Raw genomic sequence first — 17994 nt, 5'->3', positions numbered from 1 at the left:
CTCCCCCCGTGGGCTATATATATTATCCCTCCCCCAGCCGCCGCAATGGCCAGCGCCGAATCCCTCGTCGACCTGCTGCACGACGTGTCAGATGACAAGGACGAGGTCGACTCCCTTCCCTCCATGTCCACCGACGACATCTACTCCGAGGCCGACTCCGACGCACAAGAAGAGTGGGAGCGCAGCTTAGAGCAGCTGCAGCTCATCCTCACCATGATGATCGTACCGTGGATGGGCAAATTCTTTGGTCGGAAATTTGCGTACTGGAGTAGGACACCCTCTATTTTCGCCTTGTGTTTGAGAGAACGAGCGTTGCTGACACAGTCTTGTTACAGGTTGGACGCGGTATATGAGCTGGGTACATAACGTCGATGTTCGATGGACCGACAAGAAGGCATTTAATGTCGCCGGAGCAGTGGGCGCGGCCGCAACGTTATAGACGAGAAGATGACAAGCATATGGGGCTGCCTGAAGGATGGCACGATAGAGGAAGAGGAAGAGGAAGAAGAGGGGAACAACCCCTCCGGGAATATTTAAGGATTCATAATGGTGTTTAGGGATTTGGGTTTGCGCCTCTCACAATAGATGATTGAAACAAGATGCAACTGTTAGATTGCGTGAGAAGCAACAGACGCAACACGCCCAACAAGTCGGGAACGATCGAGTGCACGGAAAATATTATTAGAACAACATTGGTATTGGGATAAATGCCATCATGCGATGCATGCGGCAGAATTGAATCAACTATAAGTCGTAGCCCGTTCTTTTGGCTCCCTCGTGGCCTGGTCTGGCCTTGCTGCTACACCACCTTTTATACACATGATAACATGACCCATGCTCGAACATTACTATTGCGAAGAAAAGCAACCCAGAAAACCTCGCCTTGCTAACATGCCATGTACCGTCTTCCTGCGCCAAAGTCCCAAAGGTGCCCAGCGCTGCCCAGCGCGCCGTAGGGGCGACGAACCCAACTAGCATGGGCTTCTGCTCCAGCTGGAGGGCTCTGGATACGAATGCCACGACGCAAACAATCGCAGCTGTGAAGGGGGTATCTTTGGGCTTGCATTGTGCGTCATGTCGTGTCGTATCGTATTATGTCGTGTCTTGTCATTCTCGACAGTCCTGCTTGTCGCTCAGACGTGAAGCTGGGACATGCTGGGTCTTGAAGCAGCTCTGAAAGAACCACCGAGGTGCTCGCGAGCATCCTTGAGGGTGAAGAACAAGCTGGCGGAAAAGCAGGTAAGGAGGAACCAAGAGAAGACGGCACCAGCCTGAAGCTCACGGCACCGCTTCTCGTCGTTAGGTCCTCCCCAGGCGATCCAGTCACTAGGCATCTTCTTGTCATTGATATCGCCGCAGTCAACCATACGTAGCTTGGCTGAGACGACGATAGCAGCGATGAAGGTGAAGAGAACGGCGGCACAATCGAGGGGTGTTTGGATCATTGGGTTGGAGAGGACCGAGGTAAAGAAGGAGGCGATGCCCATTATGCAAACGATCCATGATACGACGGCAACGAACATGATGAAGTTGATAGCCGCCGTGGCAGACCCGTAGCCGTCGATGTTGGTGGCGATGACGTTGCCAATCATGGCTGTGAGGAGCAGCGTTATGAATAGAGCGACACAGCGCAGGATCATCTTGATCATGTTGACTCCCACCATGTTGGGCGATTTTGACGGCGGTGCCGAGGAGCTTGGAGCTGACTGGGACTGGTCGAGGTGTTTCGTTTGAGGGATGCTGAGATAGATTTCTCGAGCTCAGGCTAGGTTGAAGCTGATGTTGGTTGGCTAGGGTGGGTGCTGATCCTAGAGCTGATTTGGAGTTGATGGTGATGGAGGGATAGACTTCTGGAGCTATGCAAGTCGAGTCGAATAGTTGATGTTCTGTAACAGAAATGCCCCACGGGATGACGATGAGCTACAGTGTCTGCGAGTTCGAGTTCGAGTGGAAGAGTGGAGTTGGGATGAACAAGACGGCGGGTGGGATCGGGGGTTGAGACTCGGAGTGGATGGATGTTTGTGTATTGTCCAAGCAACCAAGATGAACTAATTGACATGGGGGAGGTGGAGGTGGCTCAGGGTCCTTCTTAATAAAAGGCGCGCAACCCCTTGCACTTGCAATTTCTTGCTGTCTGGATGTACTTCATTCTATTTGGAGAACCGGCATAGGAGGTGCCTCCTGGTGGCCTGCTTTATCGGACGACTCGACGTCCTTTCGTCTTGCTGAGGGCGATGCGGGATGTCGAGGGCCTCACTGGCCGCCTGTGAGACAGACCTGCGTCGTAACTACGAGCGACAACCAGACAACGGCAACGAACCAACCTCCACAATCCGCGCAGGTGTGCAACTGCAGAAAAATACAGAAAAACAAACGCGGCGCTTTGCGGCAACTTGGCAGGTTGTTGATGCATCGCGACTGTGTTTCTTCTGCCGCCCGCACGCATGACCGCGTGGGCGCTGATACTCGCGCTGTTCTCAGCGCAAGAACTGGTTGTTGCTGGGTTGAGCTGCCCCTCCATAGCGGTTGGCAGGTGGACCGGAGCTGCGGTTGACAGATGGTCCAATGGAGTTAGCGGATTCCCCGATGGCGTCACTGCTCATGCAGGTGGTCGGTGCCCTACCCTGTTAGAGGCTGAAAGCTGGCTCTGTGGCGGCATGCCACAGGCTCGGTGAAGAAGCGTGAAGCGCTGGAAGAGGCGCTGTAGGCGCTGTAAGCCCCCTCCTAGGCTGTTGGAGCTTCAGAGGCCAGGGCCCAATCATGGCCCTGCGAGACCGACCGCGGTAAAACTGTCGTCCCCAGGCACAGAAACCTCTCTGCCCAATCGACGGGCGACCTGAGCCTCACGCCCCAACTCCATCGCGGTGGCACCTCTTCCGGAATCTCTTTCAACTGCCGAGGCGCCGCTGCGTAGGTGGCCGCCCTACACATCGGCCGTGTGACCGCGCCTAGAAGGACGACTTCACCGACTTTTTGCGACAAGCTTTGTGCCTCGCCGCGGCAGAGGCTTTCAAGGGACGAGACCAACTCTATGTCCACATGCGGCATTGTCAAACGTCTCGGCGCGACCCAGGAGCGTGATGGATGTGCCACCGCGAAGCCATTGTGACGCCTGACGTGCCCGATATCGTCGTGAGGCCGCCGCCCACAGGTCATGGTGAGACCGCCGAATCCATTGCTGACGCCTGCTGTCAGTGCCACGAAGCCGTTGGTGAGATCCACGAAGCCGCTGGCAAACCTCCGAAGCCATCACCAGCTCTCCGGATAGAGTGTTGATGATCAGCCCACACGCCTCATCCCAAGAATATCTCTACGCCGTTGATCAGAGTTCTCAAGACACTTCCCACCGTAGAGTCCACACGCAAGGCTCATCCCACTCGGCACCCAAGTGCCGAGGGTTTTCAGGTGTGGACATGATTACCAAGTGCGTTTAGGCTTGAGCAACTCCTCCGGCGAGAACCTTCGGTTGTTGATATCTCAATGCCGAACCACAACATCCACTCCCGAGGAACCCTCATGCCGGGACAAGACGGGCAGAACTCTCCCCCTCATCTACCGGTACTGTGGTGTCGGCTGAAGCTTCGGTGCTAACTGGCCAAACTACCGACTGGTGACTGTCAGGCTTCTCTATGCCGGGCTTGCCGGGCGTCAAATAGCCTTCCGCCTCCAACCCAACCCACTGGTCGGAACTCTTGGCTTCCCCAACCTGGTGGGCGGCGGAGAAGTGAAACATTGAATTTCTCCTTTTGGAATCCACCGTCTCCCGACGGGCCGCCGGCCGAGTCACGACAAGGCGTGGCCGTGGAATGTTCTTGGAAGGGACCAATGTTCGGCGATCCCTCATCCTCCACTTCCCGATCAGAGTTGCTTGCTTCATCATGGTGGCTGGAGATGGATCATGATGACGAAAAGTATCAAGAGCAAAGGGAGCCCGAAGCGTTCATGTGTCGACGAAAGAAGTAAACGACTAATAATTAGCAAACGTCAGAGACACGACATCTCGACGCCAGGTGACCAAAATAAGACGCAGGTGACCAAAATGAGACAAATGACGGCTCTATGATTCTCGATTGTCCAACAATGCGCACTCGCATTAGCCTAGCATGTGCTCTTCCATCCCCACACTCCTCTTTTGGGACGCCCCCCTACCACCTTGGCACTCTCTGCACACACCAAGTTGAATTGGTCTACAATTGGTCTACAATTGGACACGGCCATCCCTGTCAAGGCTGCCAATCTCCTCATCTCAGACCCCAGAATCGATCACTGGGTAGATCCGCTGTCAAGATCGGGATGACGAGGAGCCTCATCGTCAGCATTGACACCATCCATGCTTCTCGACATGTCGTATTCACAAGTCTTCATGGGAACTTGCCGTAGAGCCCTTGCCTCGACGTCATCGCCGCCATCCGTCGTCTTAGTTCTTCTTCCATTCCCACAAAATATCCCCCCACGTACCGGGGGCCTGACGGGTTCTCTCACAAACTCTGTCCACGCAAGCCGCGGGTCGCCTTTGGTCGAAACCCAATACTGTACGAACACGAGGGCGACCACGCCGTCGGGTCGCGCGTGTTGGCGGAAACCACGCTCATCTCCACCAAAGCCGCAGGCTCAAACCTACGCTTCGATCGTTTCTGCTACGCAGCGCCTCTTCTCTTTAGCCTCAGAGTTGGCCGTCGATGTACCGTGTACATGGGCTTTTTTCGTGGTGCGCCCACTTACACACCCCTCTCGTTTTGGCGACAGACATCAGCCTCACGCGCCCGAATAAAACAACCTTCGCCTACTGAAACACTATTGTCTCTTGCATCACCAGCCCAGTCTTAAAGAAGGATCACCGGCAAACCTTCTCTTGAGACACATAGCCAAACTTGGACTAATTCTCGCATTCGCAATTCCCGTTCAGGCAGTGTTCTAGAAGCCCGACTTCATCCCGCTTTGTGATTCTGATTCTCACGCCCTTTATTAATGCGCCCGGACTCAGCATCCTCTCCTCTCCATCTTTTTGAGTTTCTCCTGGGCGCCCAACTCTACCGTTGCCCTGGGCTGACCACAATCACCACCTCCAAAGGAAACTTTGCACAGGGTCCGGGAACCAGTTCTAGATCCTCATCCCATTCGGAGGAACCCCTGGGCTGGACGCCGCCCAGGGGACGGGACCAGAGGACGGGGCGAAATCCAGACCCTTCGATGGAGACGTTTCACGTCTTCAACGTCTCCGCAAACGAAGCCATCTCGGGGCCCTCCTGCTTGGCGGGAGCGTGTCGGTGAGCAAGAAGCTGGGAAGGGGACGCCTCAGCCGGGGAGCGACAAAGGGAAATGTCGGGGTTCTTGGCTCATGACCATTCGGATGGGTATCAAGGGTCCGCATACGCCTTCGGGAGGGAGACGATCCGCGCCCGCCCTTGAGTTGTGGAAATAGGGACCTTTGGTCCCCCACCACAGGGCTCAACTGGACAGTCAAAAACCCAACTCACCTCACCTCGAGGGCGTCATTGCTGCCCCTCCCGATCTTGACGCGCCCCGGTGTGAGGGCGTCCTACTCGTCTGGATGAACTATTTTGTTTCAGAGTTTAGGGCTAGGTCACTTTGCCCCATCGACATCCAGGGACTCTCTCACCGCTCAATGATGGATCCCCGTGATGCACCATGACGGAGGTTCATCCCGGTGGCTAGGGCACCACAACCTGTCATCTGAGCAACTAGTTGATGGAGGGATGATGGCAGTGTTGAATTTTAGCAGAGGCGCGTTCCGTATTGAGTTTTCTGGTTGCATCTCCCATTTCCTTTTCGTCCCGATCTTTCCTTTTTCGTCCGTCCTTCATGCACTTACACAGGCAACGGCTGCTGCTTGCATGACCAAGGTCGCGTCTAGGCGTTAGCTCATCTCAACCGGACCGCTTCACTGGCCGTCGCTCTGGCGCCGTGGCTCGCTGGCAATGTCTCAGGACAGCCGCTGACGACACGGCGAAATACCGGAAAAGCGTCCCAAGCACAACAACAAATTATAGATTCGGACATGACTAGGCAGAAACAGGAGGGCTCAGGGCTGGGCGGCGTCATGGTTCAGGTGGAGGTCCAGAAATTGTTCGTAAACAGCAATAACACATGTCTGTCAAAACGGCAGCCAACACCACGTCGGAGTTTCCGCCGACAGGGATTTGCAATTATGCTCTGTGACTACCGATTTTAAAGCGTGCCCATGGTGCGTAGACGAGCGCGTGCAATAGCCTACCTATTAAGCCGAGGCCGCCGTCGACGTGCATCAGCCGCTACCATACAAACTTTAAATATTGTCACCTTCCCCCTTCGAGCGACACGTCCTCGGGGTGTGTCTCACCCTTGTCCCCAACGAATGTACGGTAAAGAGATGCTACCCCATGAAAAACGAGTCCGCGTACTGCGTAGTGCGTGCTACTGTCGGCCTGTGGTCTCGCCGGGCCCGTCGGCCGAAATATCCCGACGTCTTCCAGGTGGAGGCCCTTGATGCTGCCAAGCGCAGTAGTATATACCACGGCGCGCTCATCATCGTACGCTTCGTCGATCATGTATGTACGCACAGCCCACCTTGCGGAGCAGGGTCTCGCTTATCCCAACGACATTGCGGCTGAGATGCGAACCCCAGGTCTAATTATCCCAGGACAGGGGGTCCCCCTCCCAGGTTGACGTCTGCCACCCCTTGAAGGTTCCTGCATCTGCAGCAGAGTGGCTCAATGCTCATCCCCCCCTTGATACAGGTCGCGTGCGAGGGTTTGATGTTACTGGGGAAACTTACTTCCCCAATGAGAATGACTTGTCACATTCTGGGGGTTTGGTGTAGATACGAAGGCCTCCATCATGGTTCGCGGGGGACTTGGTGGTTGGGCCAACCGTGTTGAAGAAAGCCACCGCCCATCCACCATGGCATCTGGCCCAGTCAGTAGTAGTTGAATTGGTGCGCCGTTGCAGATGTGGTTCCCAATACGCCACACCGTTCCTCTCCGGACCCCCTGCTCGCGCACGATGGGTTCGCTGTGGTCCTGCAAGTTAATCCTGGCTTCGACATGGAATGAACGAGACACTTGCAGACCGAAGCCCGTGCGGATATCGTCATGAATTTAGGTTTGCCGTTACGAAATTCTCGTATGTCCAGCGCAGATAATTTTCCATCGCCGCGGGCGACGCCGTGGTGTGGATCCCTCGAGCTCGTGATGATGGGACAGTCTTGGCGTTGATGAGCCAGTGGTTGGCCTTCATGTTGGCACTGTTGAGATTGTTGTTCTTCATGGTGTTTTCCAAAGCCCCCAATTGTCGAGTTATACCTCGTTGCAAAAACGGCAGTTCCCCAATCCCCAACTCCCGGTATCAACTGTTTGAAGTGGGGCGGCGGGTCGGTGAATCGAGACCGCAGAAGCCCCCACGAAAGCCGACCGGTGCCTGCCAAGCCCGCTTGACCGATCGGCCGTCGATGGAGCGCCGGGCTACACGGACCCCCGCTCTATCCCGAAGCAGGCCGGATGCCCTCTGCCACAACACCGAGGGTGCGGAAGTCGTGCGCTTAGGGGGCCTGTATTTTCCTATAGTGTGTTTAGCGTTCCATGCAAAAAAAAGGTTCTTGTTCTTCATTTCCGGACTAATTACTGATCAACAAAAGGTCCAGCCTCAATAGCAAACCAGGTATCTCTGCGGACCCGTGGACAGCCTGCCTCAACCACGGAGCGCGCCGACGTCCAGTCGGACTGGTCCATAAATGTAAACTTCCGCGGCTTTGGAATCGATCTGCATTTTTGACTCGTGTGAGCGGAATGTGGCCTGAAACAGGCTCAGCAGCACAGCACAAAATAATGCGTGACGAGTCGAGGTGAGGCCATGAAGATGATGTTTTTGGTATTGGTGGGAAGGATGACGGCCTACCGAACTACGTTATTGACGACGGAACATATTGTATGCACCATGGTTCAAAGGGTACTATTTTTCGTCATTACACCGTAACCCACGGCTGACGAGGCTACAGTAAGTACATGACTTTCCGAGGAACCAGGCGCTCTTGAGGGATGAAGATGGAACGGTCAGAGAGTAGTGAGACGATGAATGAGGTTTTAAGTGTCATGGTGTCATGATCATTGGTGCCTAATCTATATGGATATGGAAATAATAATAATAATAATAAAGCACGCTGGGTGGTATTGTCTAAAAGTACAGGAGAAGTGAAAGAAACCAGGGATGAAAATATGCAATTTCCCAATGCAGCCGACCCAACCAACCAACCTAATGAAAAGACAAGACACGAAAAGAAGCAAGAGGAAAAACCGGGAAGTAGAATACAACCTCCCCAATCGGATGCCCACTCCCCCTGATAACAGGCGATGGGTAAAGTCATCGCGTGCGTCAGGTTTACATGACAAAAAGCAGGCATTCAGTTCGTCGATAGCATGAATGGGGCAGGACTTGGGTGAGCGGGCCACTGTTGCGTAACAGGGCCGAGGTAAGGCGCTGCCAGCAGCGCGACACCACCTGATTAGTGGATGGCGGAGGCAAGTTATAGTGGAGGTATAGTGGGAAGGGCCCTGTAGCCGGAGCGGGCTCTGAGCTGGCGCTGGCGCTCGCGCCTTGAGCGCTGCGGGGCCGGTGAGGGGGGCGTGTGGGAGATTGAACGGGGGGCACTGGGGCAAGACATGCCAAGAAGGGCCAAGACAAGCCAAGACACAATTGCAGGCTGTGGCTCGTGGGCCGACTTGCCGACCACGAGTCAACGACCCATGCTACTCGCGGCTCTTCATGACGAGCAGCGACGGCGCCGATTCGCGGTTTCGGCCAACGGAAGTGGGCTTTTTTGATGATGCATCATTTGATGCAGGACGAGGACGAGGCCAGCCACCGCACTGCGCGTGCGTGCAGAGCCAGCAGCTGTCGCATCCATCCCAGGACAGGGCTGGCTCAACGGGTTCCAGGGAAAGACGCAGCCTCAAGCCCCATCACAAAGGAGCCGCCTCATCACCCTGCAGGAGTGGCCAGGAGCCATCAGGCGCATGCACGAGCCCGCAGGAGCCTCACTGCGTCAATGCCTTTCCATGTCCACTTTGTTCCATTTCCATTTCGAACGCGCTGCATGTCCATGGTTCATGGGCCGTCTGTGGGCCGTCGATGGGCCGTCGTTGATGGGCGGGGCGCCATGCGGTGCCCGTGCTCCACAGGGCCACCACAGGGGGTGCGCGCACCGGGGAGAGCCCCGGGACCGAACAAGGGACAGGGGCAACGGATCTCTCTCGGCGTCTGTAATCTCGTTGTCGCGGTGCGAGTGTGCATGACGGATATGCGGATGTGGGAGTGGGTGTTGGCAAGATTTCCCTTGTTGACGATATCTCCCCTGCGCTCGGAACTTTTTTTCTCGAGTTGTTCCTGGCCCACTCCAGCGGCCGGGTCGATGGTTATGGCCATGGCCGGAGTGGAGCCCGTTTGCTCGCCATGATGAGACGGGCTCGCGGCGTGAGACTAAGCCCGGGGTTCGGGTTTCAGCTCGAGTTTCTTGGCCGTGCTGGAGCTCGAGTTGGAGCTGGAGGCAGTGCCAAGTCCCGGGCCAAGTTCCACTCCGGCCCAGGTACGCGTTTGGCTGACTGGTTCGGAAGGAGAGAGCCGGCGGGACGGGAGGGAGGCGGGCGGGCGGGCTGCAAGGGAGAAACGGAGAGAGAGAGAGACTGTGAGAGGAGGGTGCGTGCCAGGGCCATGGGACCGAGAGACTGTGCGTGCGCGCGCGCGTGAGTGTGAGCGCATGTGTGAGGGAGTTCTGAGAGTGGAAAGTACTTCGGGAGAGGGCCCAAGTACACGTCGTGTGGTGTGGTGTAGATTGTCATGGCGCAGTAATAAAAAGTGTCGGATATGGGACGGCGGCGTCGTTTGTCGTCGTTTGTTTGTGCTGGGCTGCTGGCTGGCCTGGGCGCCTGGGCCTGTCGTTATAAGGTATGGTTCGGATCGGAGTAGATGTCTATGAGGGGAAAAGCCCGGAATTTGGGAAGGGGTGGCGGACGGGATGATGATCCTGGCGGGCGATCAAGCTCGGGCGTTGTCCCAGTATCGTTTCCGGGCGCTCACCGCCGTCTTATCACCGGTGAACCGGTGTTGGAAGAAGTTGAAAACGGCAAACTCGTCGCGCGTCATGACATACGAGTTGGGCTGGGCCTGGACTTTGCCCCAGATCTGGGCCAGCGCGCCTTCGAGGATCTTGCTGATGGTTGGGTCGGACGAGCCGTCGGGGCTCTCGCGCGCAATTTCGAGCGCCTGGGCGACACTGGCGTCCTGCGCGGATCTGGCTGAGGCGGCAGCAGCAGCAGCCGCGGCGGCGGCGGCGGTCATTGTGTCGAAGGGCGGGCTTCCCATGCTCGTAAAGGTGAAGAAGGGAATCTCAGGCTGTGGCTGCCGGTGCGACAGCGACACGGAGCGGAAGGGGAGATAGTAGTAGGGCTGGGGCTGGAGGTCCTGGGGAGTGATGGACAACATGGTAGTACTTGTATGTCTAATATACGCTCGAGGCGACGAGGGAGACGGGGATGTTGGCGCGGCGGGCGACTCGCGCATGTATCAGAGATTCCAGGCTAGGAGCTGGCTGGAAAGCGCGAGCAGCGAGGGAAGTGGGGAGATGAGGAGTCTAGGAGATGGCGAGATGGGGAGATGGGATGGGGAGGGGGGTGGGCGACTTTGATGTGTGAAGCCCTGTTCGGTGCGGTGGCCCTGCTCTGAGATCTGGCACTCGAGTGGATCGGGGTACGGGGATAATTGGGATGGCTATGGCTGGTTCCCGGGATTTAAGTTGGCCGATGTCTTACACCGACACGCGTGTGTGCGTGGTGAGCCTGTGTGTGTGCGTGTGTGAGAGAGCGAGCGAGCGAACGAGGTTTGTTGCGTGGGTGGGCTTGCTTGGGTTGGGGCTTGCGAGGGGAGGGGGGGGCTTGGACTTGGGATCCTGGGTCCAGGCGGATTTTTCTGTTCTCGATGGGGATTGTGATCTGGGGCAGACGAGCTGGCCGGGATGTTGTGTGATGCGACTGGGGGTCGTTGAACAAGGATGTGGTGAATAAATGGGGGAATGGATAGGCGCGGCGGGTGGCGGCCAAAACAGAATCGTACAGAGAGTAGTATGTGGATGTGGATGTACGGGTGTTGTTTCAAAGGGTATCCAAATACGTCAGCGAGTCTTGTGCGACTGTGTTGTGTTTGTGTAGGAACGAACGAGTCGTACAGCGAGTCCAAGGGGGTGAAGACGAGACGAGACAGATGGTGATGGATGAGATGGCCAGGGTCCCAGAAGTTCGGACCCAACGGCTTTATACCCAGGAACTCTCTCGCAACTGGAAAACTGGAAACGGGGAGGGAGAACCAGCATCGCGGAACTGGGTCTCGGCCCAAGCCCGACAAGCTTCGCAACCGTCGTGTCGTAGTGCCGGGACAATACAACTTTGTCACTCTCCCACTTTTCTGCCCTCCCTCTCCTGAACAAGGCTGCCGCCGTGGCCGCCGTGGCCGCCGGGACGGGCAGTCCAGGCAGGAAAGCCAAAGGGGAAAACAGGTAAAGCTGGGGCAACAGAGGGCAGATGGGGAGGGGGTGCGAAGCAGAGTTCGAGGGGTGCGTAGGGCGTGGGAGGCGGCGAACGAGAATGAGTGCGAGAAGAGTCAAGGTCTCGAGTACGGAGTACCTTAGACATGGCTGGGTTTTCGTCCGGGGGGGGTGGGTGTTTGCCCCCTCTGGGTCTCTGGCTTTTTGGTGGGAAGAGTCGTCAAAAGTCATGTAGTGCAGGGCAATTATGCCTACTCGTCCCATAGTTCCCTCTGTAGGCGCGCGATGAGAGAGGGAGGGGGGGGGGGCCAGCAGAGCGACGATGCCAAAGTCTATTTGCGTGGGGATCACCAGCCAAGCGCACACCTACGCCTTCGCCGACCGACGCCTGCGCCTAGGCCTACACCTTGTACCACCCACGCCCAGCGAGGCCTGGGTTTTGGAGGAGTCAGGTCAGGAAGGATGTGCAAGAGCCCGCGTGCCTTGGCCGGTGGCGTAACTGGCTGCGTTTGAGGCGGCGAACTCGGGCGGCTTGGGGGGAGTGTAAAGGCGTGGACTCGCTGCGCTCTGCTGGGCCATTGCTGCGCGGTACGGAGCACGGCATTGTTTGAAAAGACGAGACGGCAGTGGTCGAGGCCAACCCGTCACATCTGTGGCGGCGTCGATTCCCGCCCCGTCACAGCTGCCTGGGGCCCGGGCCGGACAGTGGTGTCTCTGGTTCGGTGTGTGTGAGCCCGAGAGACAGTCGTGTGAGTGCGTGTGTGTGTGTGTGTGTGTGTGTACTTGTGTGTGCTTGTGTGATATGATATCGTCACGGAAACATGGGCAGGTAAGCCACCGCCAGGCCCCAAGGGCAAACCAGAGGGACGGACACCGGCAAGAGGAGCCCATCGGGGGGGCCATAGGGCATCATCACAATGCTACACTCGACGTAGCAACACTACAGATGGCGCCCACAGAGCCAAGCTTGAAGTAGCGAGGCTAGTCAGGTTGAGGCATGCCACCACGACGCCCGTGGAAGCTTTTTTTCGTTCTGATATCCCAAAGAAGCAAGCCCCCCCGCGGGGCGGATTGTGGGCGATGGCGGCGGCCTAGGGCGAGATTTGGAGAAAAGGTGGAGAGGGGGGAGTATGGAGTGCAGCCAGCGAAGCAGCGCAGCCATACTACGTAGTACGTAGTACGACCTACGTACGGAGACCGTGGGAATAGGGACAAGGGAACGCCAACGCCGCCGCAGCAGCCGCCCTCACCAGAAGCCACGACGACAGCACAGCCGTCACCAACCAACAGCCAGGTGCGCCTCGGGGGAGGTGCGACAGACTTTGGTACCATCTGGGGCTGCTCCCTTTTTGGGGCTTTCTCTGTTTCTGGCGCCTTGCTCTAGGCCCTCGTCTCCTTTGGGCAACTTGGTTTGCGTTGGCTTCGTTTGGGGCGGTCCTCCATCTGGCATAGTCGTCTCGTCCTAGCATAGGGCGCCTCATCCTTTGTGGCCCATCCCATGAATCAATCAATGCCGCCGCGGTAGTCGCATTACATTTGGCGCTGGCCCTGAATGACAGTGGGCAATGCCAATGGGCGGGGTTGGCTTGACCTGGTCCTGGGCACACGTAGGCTAGCGCTGGTCTCGCGCGCATCTCTCTTACACTCGTCCTCGGGTCCAGCGTCTCTGCTTCGCTCCAATGTTACGTACGATGGCGGCAGGAGACATTCCGTTGACTCGCTATGGGGCCCTGACTTGGTTCACACGGCCAGTCGGCCATATTGTGCGTTGTGGACTTGTGGACTTGTGGACACAGCAAACGGCGTCCTCCGGCGGTCGGGTGGTTCTGGCCTCTCCGTGGACTCTCTTTTACACTTTCTCGTTTCTCGTCTGGGTCCCCTGAAGTCGCCGTCCTCCGTTGGCCCTGTCTCTCTGTCTCTGGGGTCTGTCTCTCTGGGGTCCCTCACCGGGGTGCGCCTCTCGACTGGGACGGGGAGGCTCAGCTGCACCAATACGACAACTTCGTGTTTGTCGTCGTGTTGAGCAACGTATAACTGGCCAACCGTGCGGGTTGCAACCTGTGAAGGGGTATCCCCGAATCTTGCCGCGCTGCGGGTACATCTCCCTTGCGCGCCCACACTCGGATCCGACTGGGAAATCACGTCAGGCAGGGTGCGTGATGCACGCAGGTGCAGGATGATGAACCTGTCACGGCATGCGTATGCAACCCTTTCGTGCCGCCTGCAGGGCTGCGGGCCATGGATTCCACCAACAATGCTGCTGGGGGACGGATGACGGATGACGATAGCGACCCATGGCCGCAGGACACACAAAAGTCAAATCTGCCCGGGTTTGTTATTGCCATCTTATTATTGTGCTCGCATTATTGACCTAGACGGCCGACCTTGAGCACCTAATTAGAGCACCTAGATCGCCGAGACGAGCCAACATGTTTCGTCACAAAGTCTAAAATGCTCATCCTCCACCGGTTCTCGCCCTCCCAGCAGGCCAGCATTCGGCGTCCACTTTGACGGTCCCACCTCTGTCCGTCCCCACCGACAGTGTCCTATCGTACGCACTCGAATCATCGACCATGCTTGCCACGCAGTCTGTCCCCATCCATCCTCGAGTCAGCCAGGCCCCCATGCCCCCCCAGGCCCCTCCAAAACTAGCCCCGTCTGGCCCAAGAATTCCTTCCATGAGGCATCTAAAGTCATTAGCCGCGCTTCCAGAGCCTCCTCGCCCGTGGAGACCCTTAGCAACGACTAATGGGACCAAAGGGACCCGCGGCCCCCTTTTACCACCTCCACTGGACCCTGAGCGTCTTCCGGAATACATCCGGCCCCATTCATCAACAGCAGCAGAGGGGCAGAAGAAGAAAAAGAACAAAAAGAAAAATAGTAAAAAAAGCCTAATGAATATTAATCATCCCGTTGTTTGCTTTTGGCCCCCGTTTGACCCGTTTCCCACGCGGTCCACCCCCGTCCTCCCGACGTGGTCCCCTACATCCGATCATCCTGGCCCTTTCGATGGCACACACCCTTCCCACTACTTCCCCCGTCCTTCCAACGTCAGCGCCAAGCCCCCTCCATCGCCCGTCGTTCGGCTCGCTCCATTCCGATCCCCCATGCCAGGACGTGCCAGGACGTGCCAGGACGTGCCAGGCCATGCCAGACCGTTCCTCGCGCTCTGACCGAGTTATGGCCGGGCGCAACTCCGACTTGCGCCCCCCCATCTCCGTAAGGGCTCGCCAGCTATCCACGTCCATCCCGGGGCTACTGCAGATCGCCATGCGTCGGCTTCCTGGTCGCCCAGATTTGGCTGGACGGGATTGGGCAACGGGGTTCGGATGTGGGGGAGTCTGTTTGGCCGTGCGCACTGAACCCGCCGCTCCATTGCCGGTGGCCGGGGCCCGGAAGACGGAAGGGGAGTCACTGGCCCCGGAATTATGGGGCGGCCTCCGTCCATGCTACCCTCCTGCCCTCGGAGCATGGGTTTTGTTCGTCCGAATCCTTCGCGGACGGACGAGCGCTGCGTCGCAATCGCGCGCACGGCTGGTGACATGTTCAATTAAGAGGGCACAGCTGATAGCTAGGTAGGTAGTCCGTAGTCCAGACCGCGGTGCACAGCCGTCCGCAGTCCGCCGTCCGGGTAGCATCTTGCAACGGCGGTGCAGCACAGCAGATGCATCACTCAGTGCAGCGGTACGAAGTGCGGGACAGCGGGACAGCGGGACGACGGAGATGCAGCCAATCCTTCCCGTCACTTGTCTTGTGTGCTTCACTTCGCTTCGCCTCGCTATACGGAATGGCGCTCGTGTGGGCTGTGCTTGTGCGTTATGCTGGTGGTGGTGCTGGTGGTGCTGATGCTGGCGGTGCTAATAATTACTACATCCTGTTACTATACTGATATTGCTACTGGTGCTGGTGCTGGTGCTTGTGCTCGTGCCTCGTGGAAACTGCCCCCTTGGCTGCTGCTTAGCTGCTGCTTGGCTACTGCTTGGCTTGGCTTCCACATGGTCACCCGCCTGACGGCCGCCTCTGTAATTTCCACGACGCACCAAACGGGCTGTCCACCGCTGCTTCACCCAAACTCTAATCCCACCCGCCCACTCCTCTACCAACCGCCAAGCCTGCTTCGGCCAGCTAGATGCCGCCAGCCCGCATCCTGACACTCTGACACTCTGACATCCAGCCCATTACAGGGCATCGTCACCCGCGAATCGTCACCACAGGCGGCGTGTCGGCCGCTGTCCATCGGTCAACAAGCCCATTGTAGAGCTGTCAAGCGATCGCGGAATCGCGGGCGAGATCGACTCGTTCAACTGGTTCAACTGGTTCAACTCGCTGAACCCGTTCCGCTTCTCTTGGCTTGCACTACGTAGTACATCGGCAGCATCCCTGATAGCACATCCCCTCTTCTCTCATCCCTCCCTCATCATCCCTCCTCCCGCCTACTCCGTACTCCGTCCGTACCAACTAATACAAGTGACTACGTCCTCCGTCCTCCGTACTCCGTACCTTACCTACCCGTACGGATACTGTTACGTCGTTGCCACCCGTCGGTCGCGGAACCGCATAAACAAGTCCGAGTCATTGTGTGCCGCAATCATAACCCTGGCACCCACTTGACTGACATCCTGATGAGAGCCCTTGCAAGTTCAGTAATCCATCCCCAAAAGGCGAGATTTACGATGGGCCCTCCGTCACTTTTCGTCATTGATCATCCGTCACAAATCAATTCGGCAGATAAACCCGTTATTCCCGTCGGGAGAGCCCTCACCCATGCTCCCACCTGCAAGGCGGCGACGACGCATCACCACTCCCAGATTTGATAAGTCAAGGGCTTCATCGCGCGTAACGCATAAGCACCATTATTTGCCGTAATCTCTCCAGAAGTAAGACACCGCCCCGCGCTCCGATGAGGGCTGTGGGCATGGAGCGGTTCAAAGTTCGCCTAGTCGGGCCGTCCAGGCCAAAAAATAAAAATGATAATTTTGTGGACGTGTCACTGTGTCAGGTTGACCAGTCTGGGGAAAACACCAAACTCACTCCAAACCCACTTCCAACAGGATGCACCTATTCCAGGTTTGCCGTCAGCTTCCTTCCTTCGTAAACTTGCAAAACCATGGGTTTCATGGATTCCTTCCCTCGTGTGCTCATTACGACGTCACCTACGGCGCATCCCTCTCAGCTCGTCCAAAGAGACAAACGATTATCGAGTCTGAAATGAGGGAAGGATTTAGACTTTTCGCCCTGGAACAAGGTAGATCCCTTCACTGGACTCGCTTACCCCCCCGGAGCGCTACAACCTTGCGACTCATCTTTTTAACATCAGCACGGCTCATATCTGATTATCTGACTCGCAACCTTCATGAGTTGATTCCAACCTTGCCGTATTCCGTACGTACACGTCCTTGCACGTCTTGCACGTCCGTGAGTGGTTCCCTTCCCCGTATTTGGTGGTTCGCCGCCCAGATGACGCATTTCTTGGTAAGGCCAAAGCCCTGCGCCAACCTCCGTAAATGGCATCTCCTCCGATCTCGATTACGAATTTACGCAAAGTCATTCGTCCATCTTGCCTGCTTCTTGCCCTCTTTCCGTTCTAATTACGGATGCGACGTCTCCATGTTTCCCAGGATTTGTTTCATGTACTAAGACTGAAGCCGCTTGAGAACCATCGTGACAGGCAGGCCCGATTAGCTGCCTATCTTTCGGAGTTGGTCTGTGTCCTCTTTCCTATTCAGGAAATATTGTTCCGAGCATGCTCGGAACTAATTTACCTCAGCAAGTCCCGATGTTCCGAATCTACACACCCATCATGAGAGTGAGTAATGTGGGTGACGAGGCGCGGAACATGGAGCCAAGATAGGAGAAAAAAAATCCAGTCGTAGTTCATCGCGGAACACAAACCGTGCCTGATTTTGAAATCACTAGCATAGTTCAAGCCTGCCTTAATCGAGCCTGGGGCTTCTGGTTGCCGGTTACCGGTATGGCACTGACCCGGGTGATGGGAAGGTTGGAACGGCCGGGCCTTGGCTGGTGTCATCTCTCGGAGACATATCATCAAGTTTAGACCGTTAGTCGTGTTGCCAAGACCTGAGCTAAAGTCGCGTAGATCATCCAGCTGAACCCCAACACGATGTCAACCGCTCTGCAAGCGTCGTTCACGAACCACTACGTAGTACAGTTGGCGCCATGGAAAAGGGGTGGGTTATCTGCACGCCTCTCCCACCGTCAACCTTTGAGTTGGGCCTCGCTGTTCCACCTCCCCAGTCCGTCGGCGAACTATTGGGGAGCTGTTGGGTCTAAAAAGATGCGGAATAGGGTTCTCTTAGGCCTCGGTATAGGGTTCAGGTGCGTAATCTCTCGGGGACATGTACGGCTCCGAGCGTCCGTGGTTTCTGAGTAGGAAATCTACCACTTCACTTCAAGCCGAGAGCGAAACACAACAGAAACGAGGTCTTGGGTCAAAAGTTTGCATCGCT

The 17994-nt window shown here is 56.7% G+C and overlaps 6 protein-coding genes across 6 annotated transcripts; 3 read left to right on the top strand and 3 right to left on the bottom strand.

Annotated features, from left to right (window-relative positions):
• Positions 1 to 45: 45 nt before the first annotated feature.
• On the top strand, positions 46 to 439 carry BGZ61DRAFT_532223 (uncharacterized protein; the record flags this gene model as incomplete). The annotated part of the gene is made up of 2 exons (XM_046253839.1): positions 46 to 268; positions 336 to 439. The coding sequence occupies 2 exons, from the start codon at positions 46 to 48 to the stop codon at positions 437 to 439; spliced, it is 327 nt and encodes a 108-aa protein (XP_046104774.1).
• Positions 440 to 756: 317 nt separating this feature from the next.
• BGZ61DRAFT_451243 (marvel domain-containing protein) lies at positions 757 to 2043 on the bottom strand. The gene has a single exon (XM_046245806.1). The coding sequence runs from the start codon at positions 1662 to 1664 to the stop codon at positions 1134 to 1136; it is 531 nt and encodes a 176-aa protein (XP_046104773.1). The 5' UTR covers positions 1665 to 2043; the 3' UTR covers positions 757 to 1133.
• A 5170-nt stretch (positions 2044 to 7213) lies between these two features.
• Positions 7214 to 8063, top strand: BGZ61DRAFT_517658 (uncharacterized protein; the record flags this gene model as incomplete). The annotated part of the gene is made up of 2 exons (XM_046252339.1): positions 7214 to 7520; positions 7634 to 8063. 2 exons carry the CDS (start codon positions 7214 to 7216, stop codon positions 7768 to 7770), a joined length of 444 nt encoding a protein of 147 aa, XP_046104772.1. The 3' UTR covers positions 7771 to 8063.
• A 1963-nt stretch (positions 8064 to 10026) lies between these two features.
• On the bottom strand, positions 10027 to 10473 carry BGZ61DRAFT_532221 (uncharacterized protein; the record flags this gene model as incomplete). Its single annotated transcript, XM_046253838.1, has 1 exon — positions 10027 to 10473. The coding sequence occupies one exon, from the start codon at positions 10471 to 10473 to the stop codon at positions 10027 to 10029; it is 447 nt and encodes a 148-aa protein (XP_046104771.1).
• Positions 10474 to 12711: 2238 nt separating this feature from the next.
• BGZ61DRAFT_477715 (uncharacterized protein) lies at positions 12712 to 13287 on the bottom strand (the record flags this gene model as incomplete). Its single annotated transcript, XM_046248936.1, has 2 exons — positions 12712 to 13124; positions 13218 to 13287. The coding sequence occupies 2 exons, from the start codon at positions 13285 to 13287 to the stop codon at positions 12712 to 12714; spliced, it is 483 nt and encodes a 160-aa protein (XP_046104770.1).
• Positions 13288 to 15176: 1889 nt separating this feature from the next.
• On the top strand, positions 15177 to 16341 carry BGZ61DRAFT_517656 (uncharacterized protein; the record flags this gene model as incomplete). Its single annotated transcript, XM_046252338.1, has 2 exons — positions 15177 to 15549; positions 15892 to 16341. The coding sequence occupies exons 1-2, from the start codon at positions 15346 to 15348 to the stop codon at positions 16339 to 16341; spliced, it is 654 nt and encodes a 217-aa protein (XP_046104769.1). The 5' UTR covers positions 15177 to 15345.
• Positions 16342 to 17994: the final 1653 nt, after the last annotated feature.

This window comes from Ilyonectria robusta (genome assembly GCF_021365365.1).
Source record: "Ilyonectria robusta strain PMI_751 chromosome Unknown BGZ61scaffold_9, whole genome shotgun sequence".
NCBI lineage: Eukaryota > Fungi > Ascomycota > Sordariomycetes > Hypocreales > Nectriaceae > Ilyonectria > Ilyonectria robusta.
This window is presented reverse-complemented; position numbering and strand designations above follow the sequence as displayed.

Coding starts and splice junctions, on each gene's coding strand:
- BGZ61DRAFT_451243 (XM_046245806.1), bottom strand. CDS start 1,664: ATGGTGGGAGTCAACATGATCAAGATGATCCTGCGCTGTGTCGCTCTA.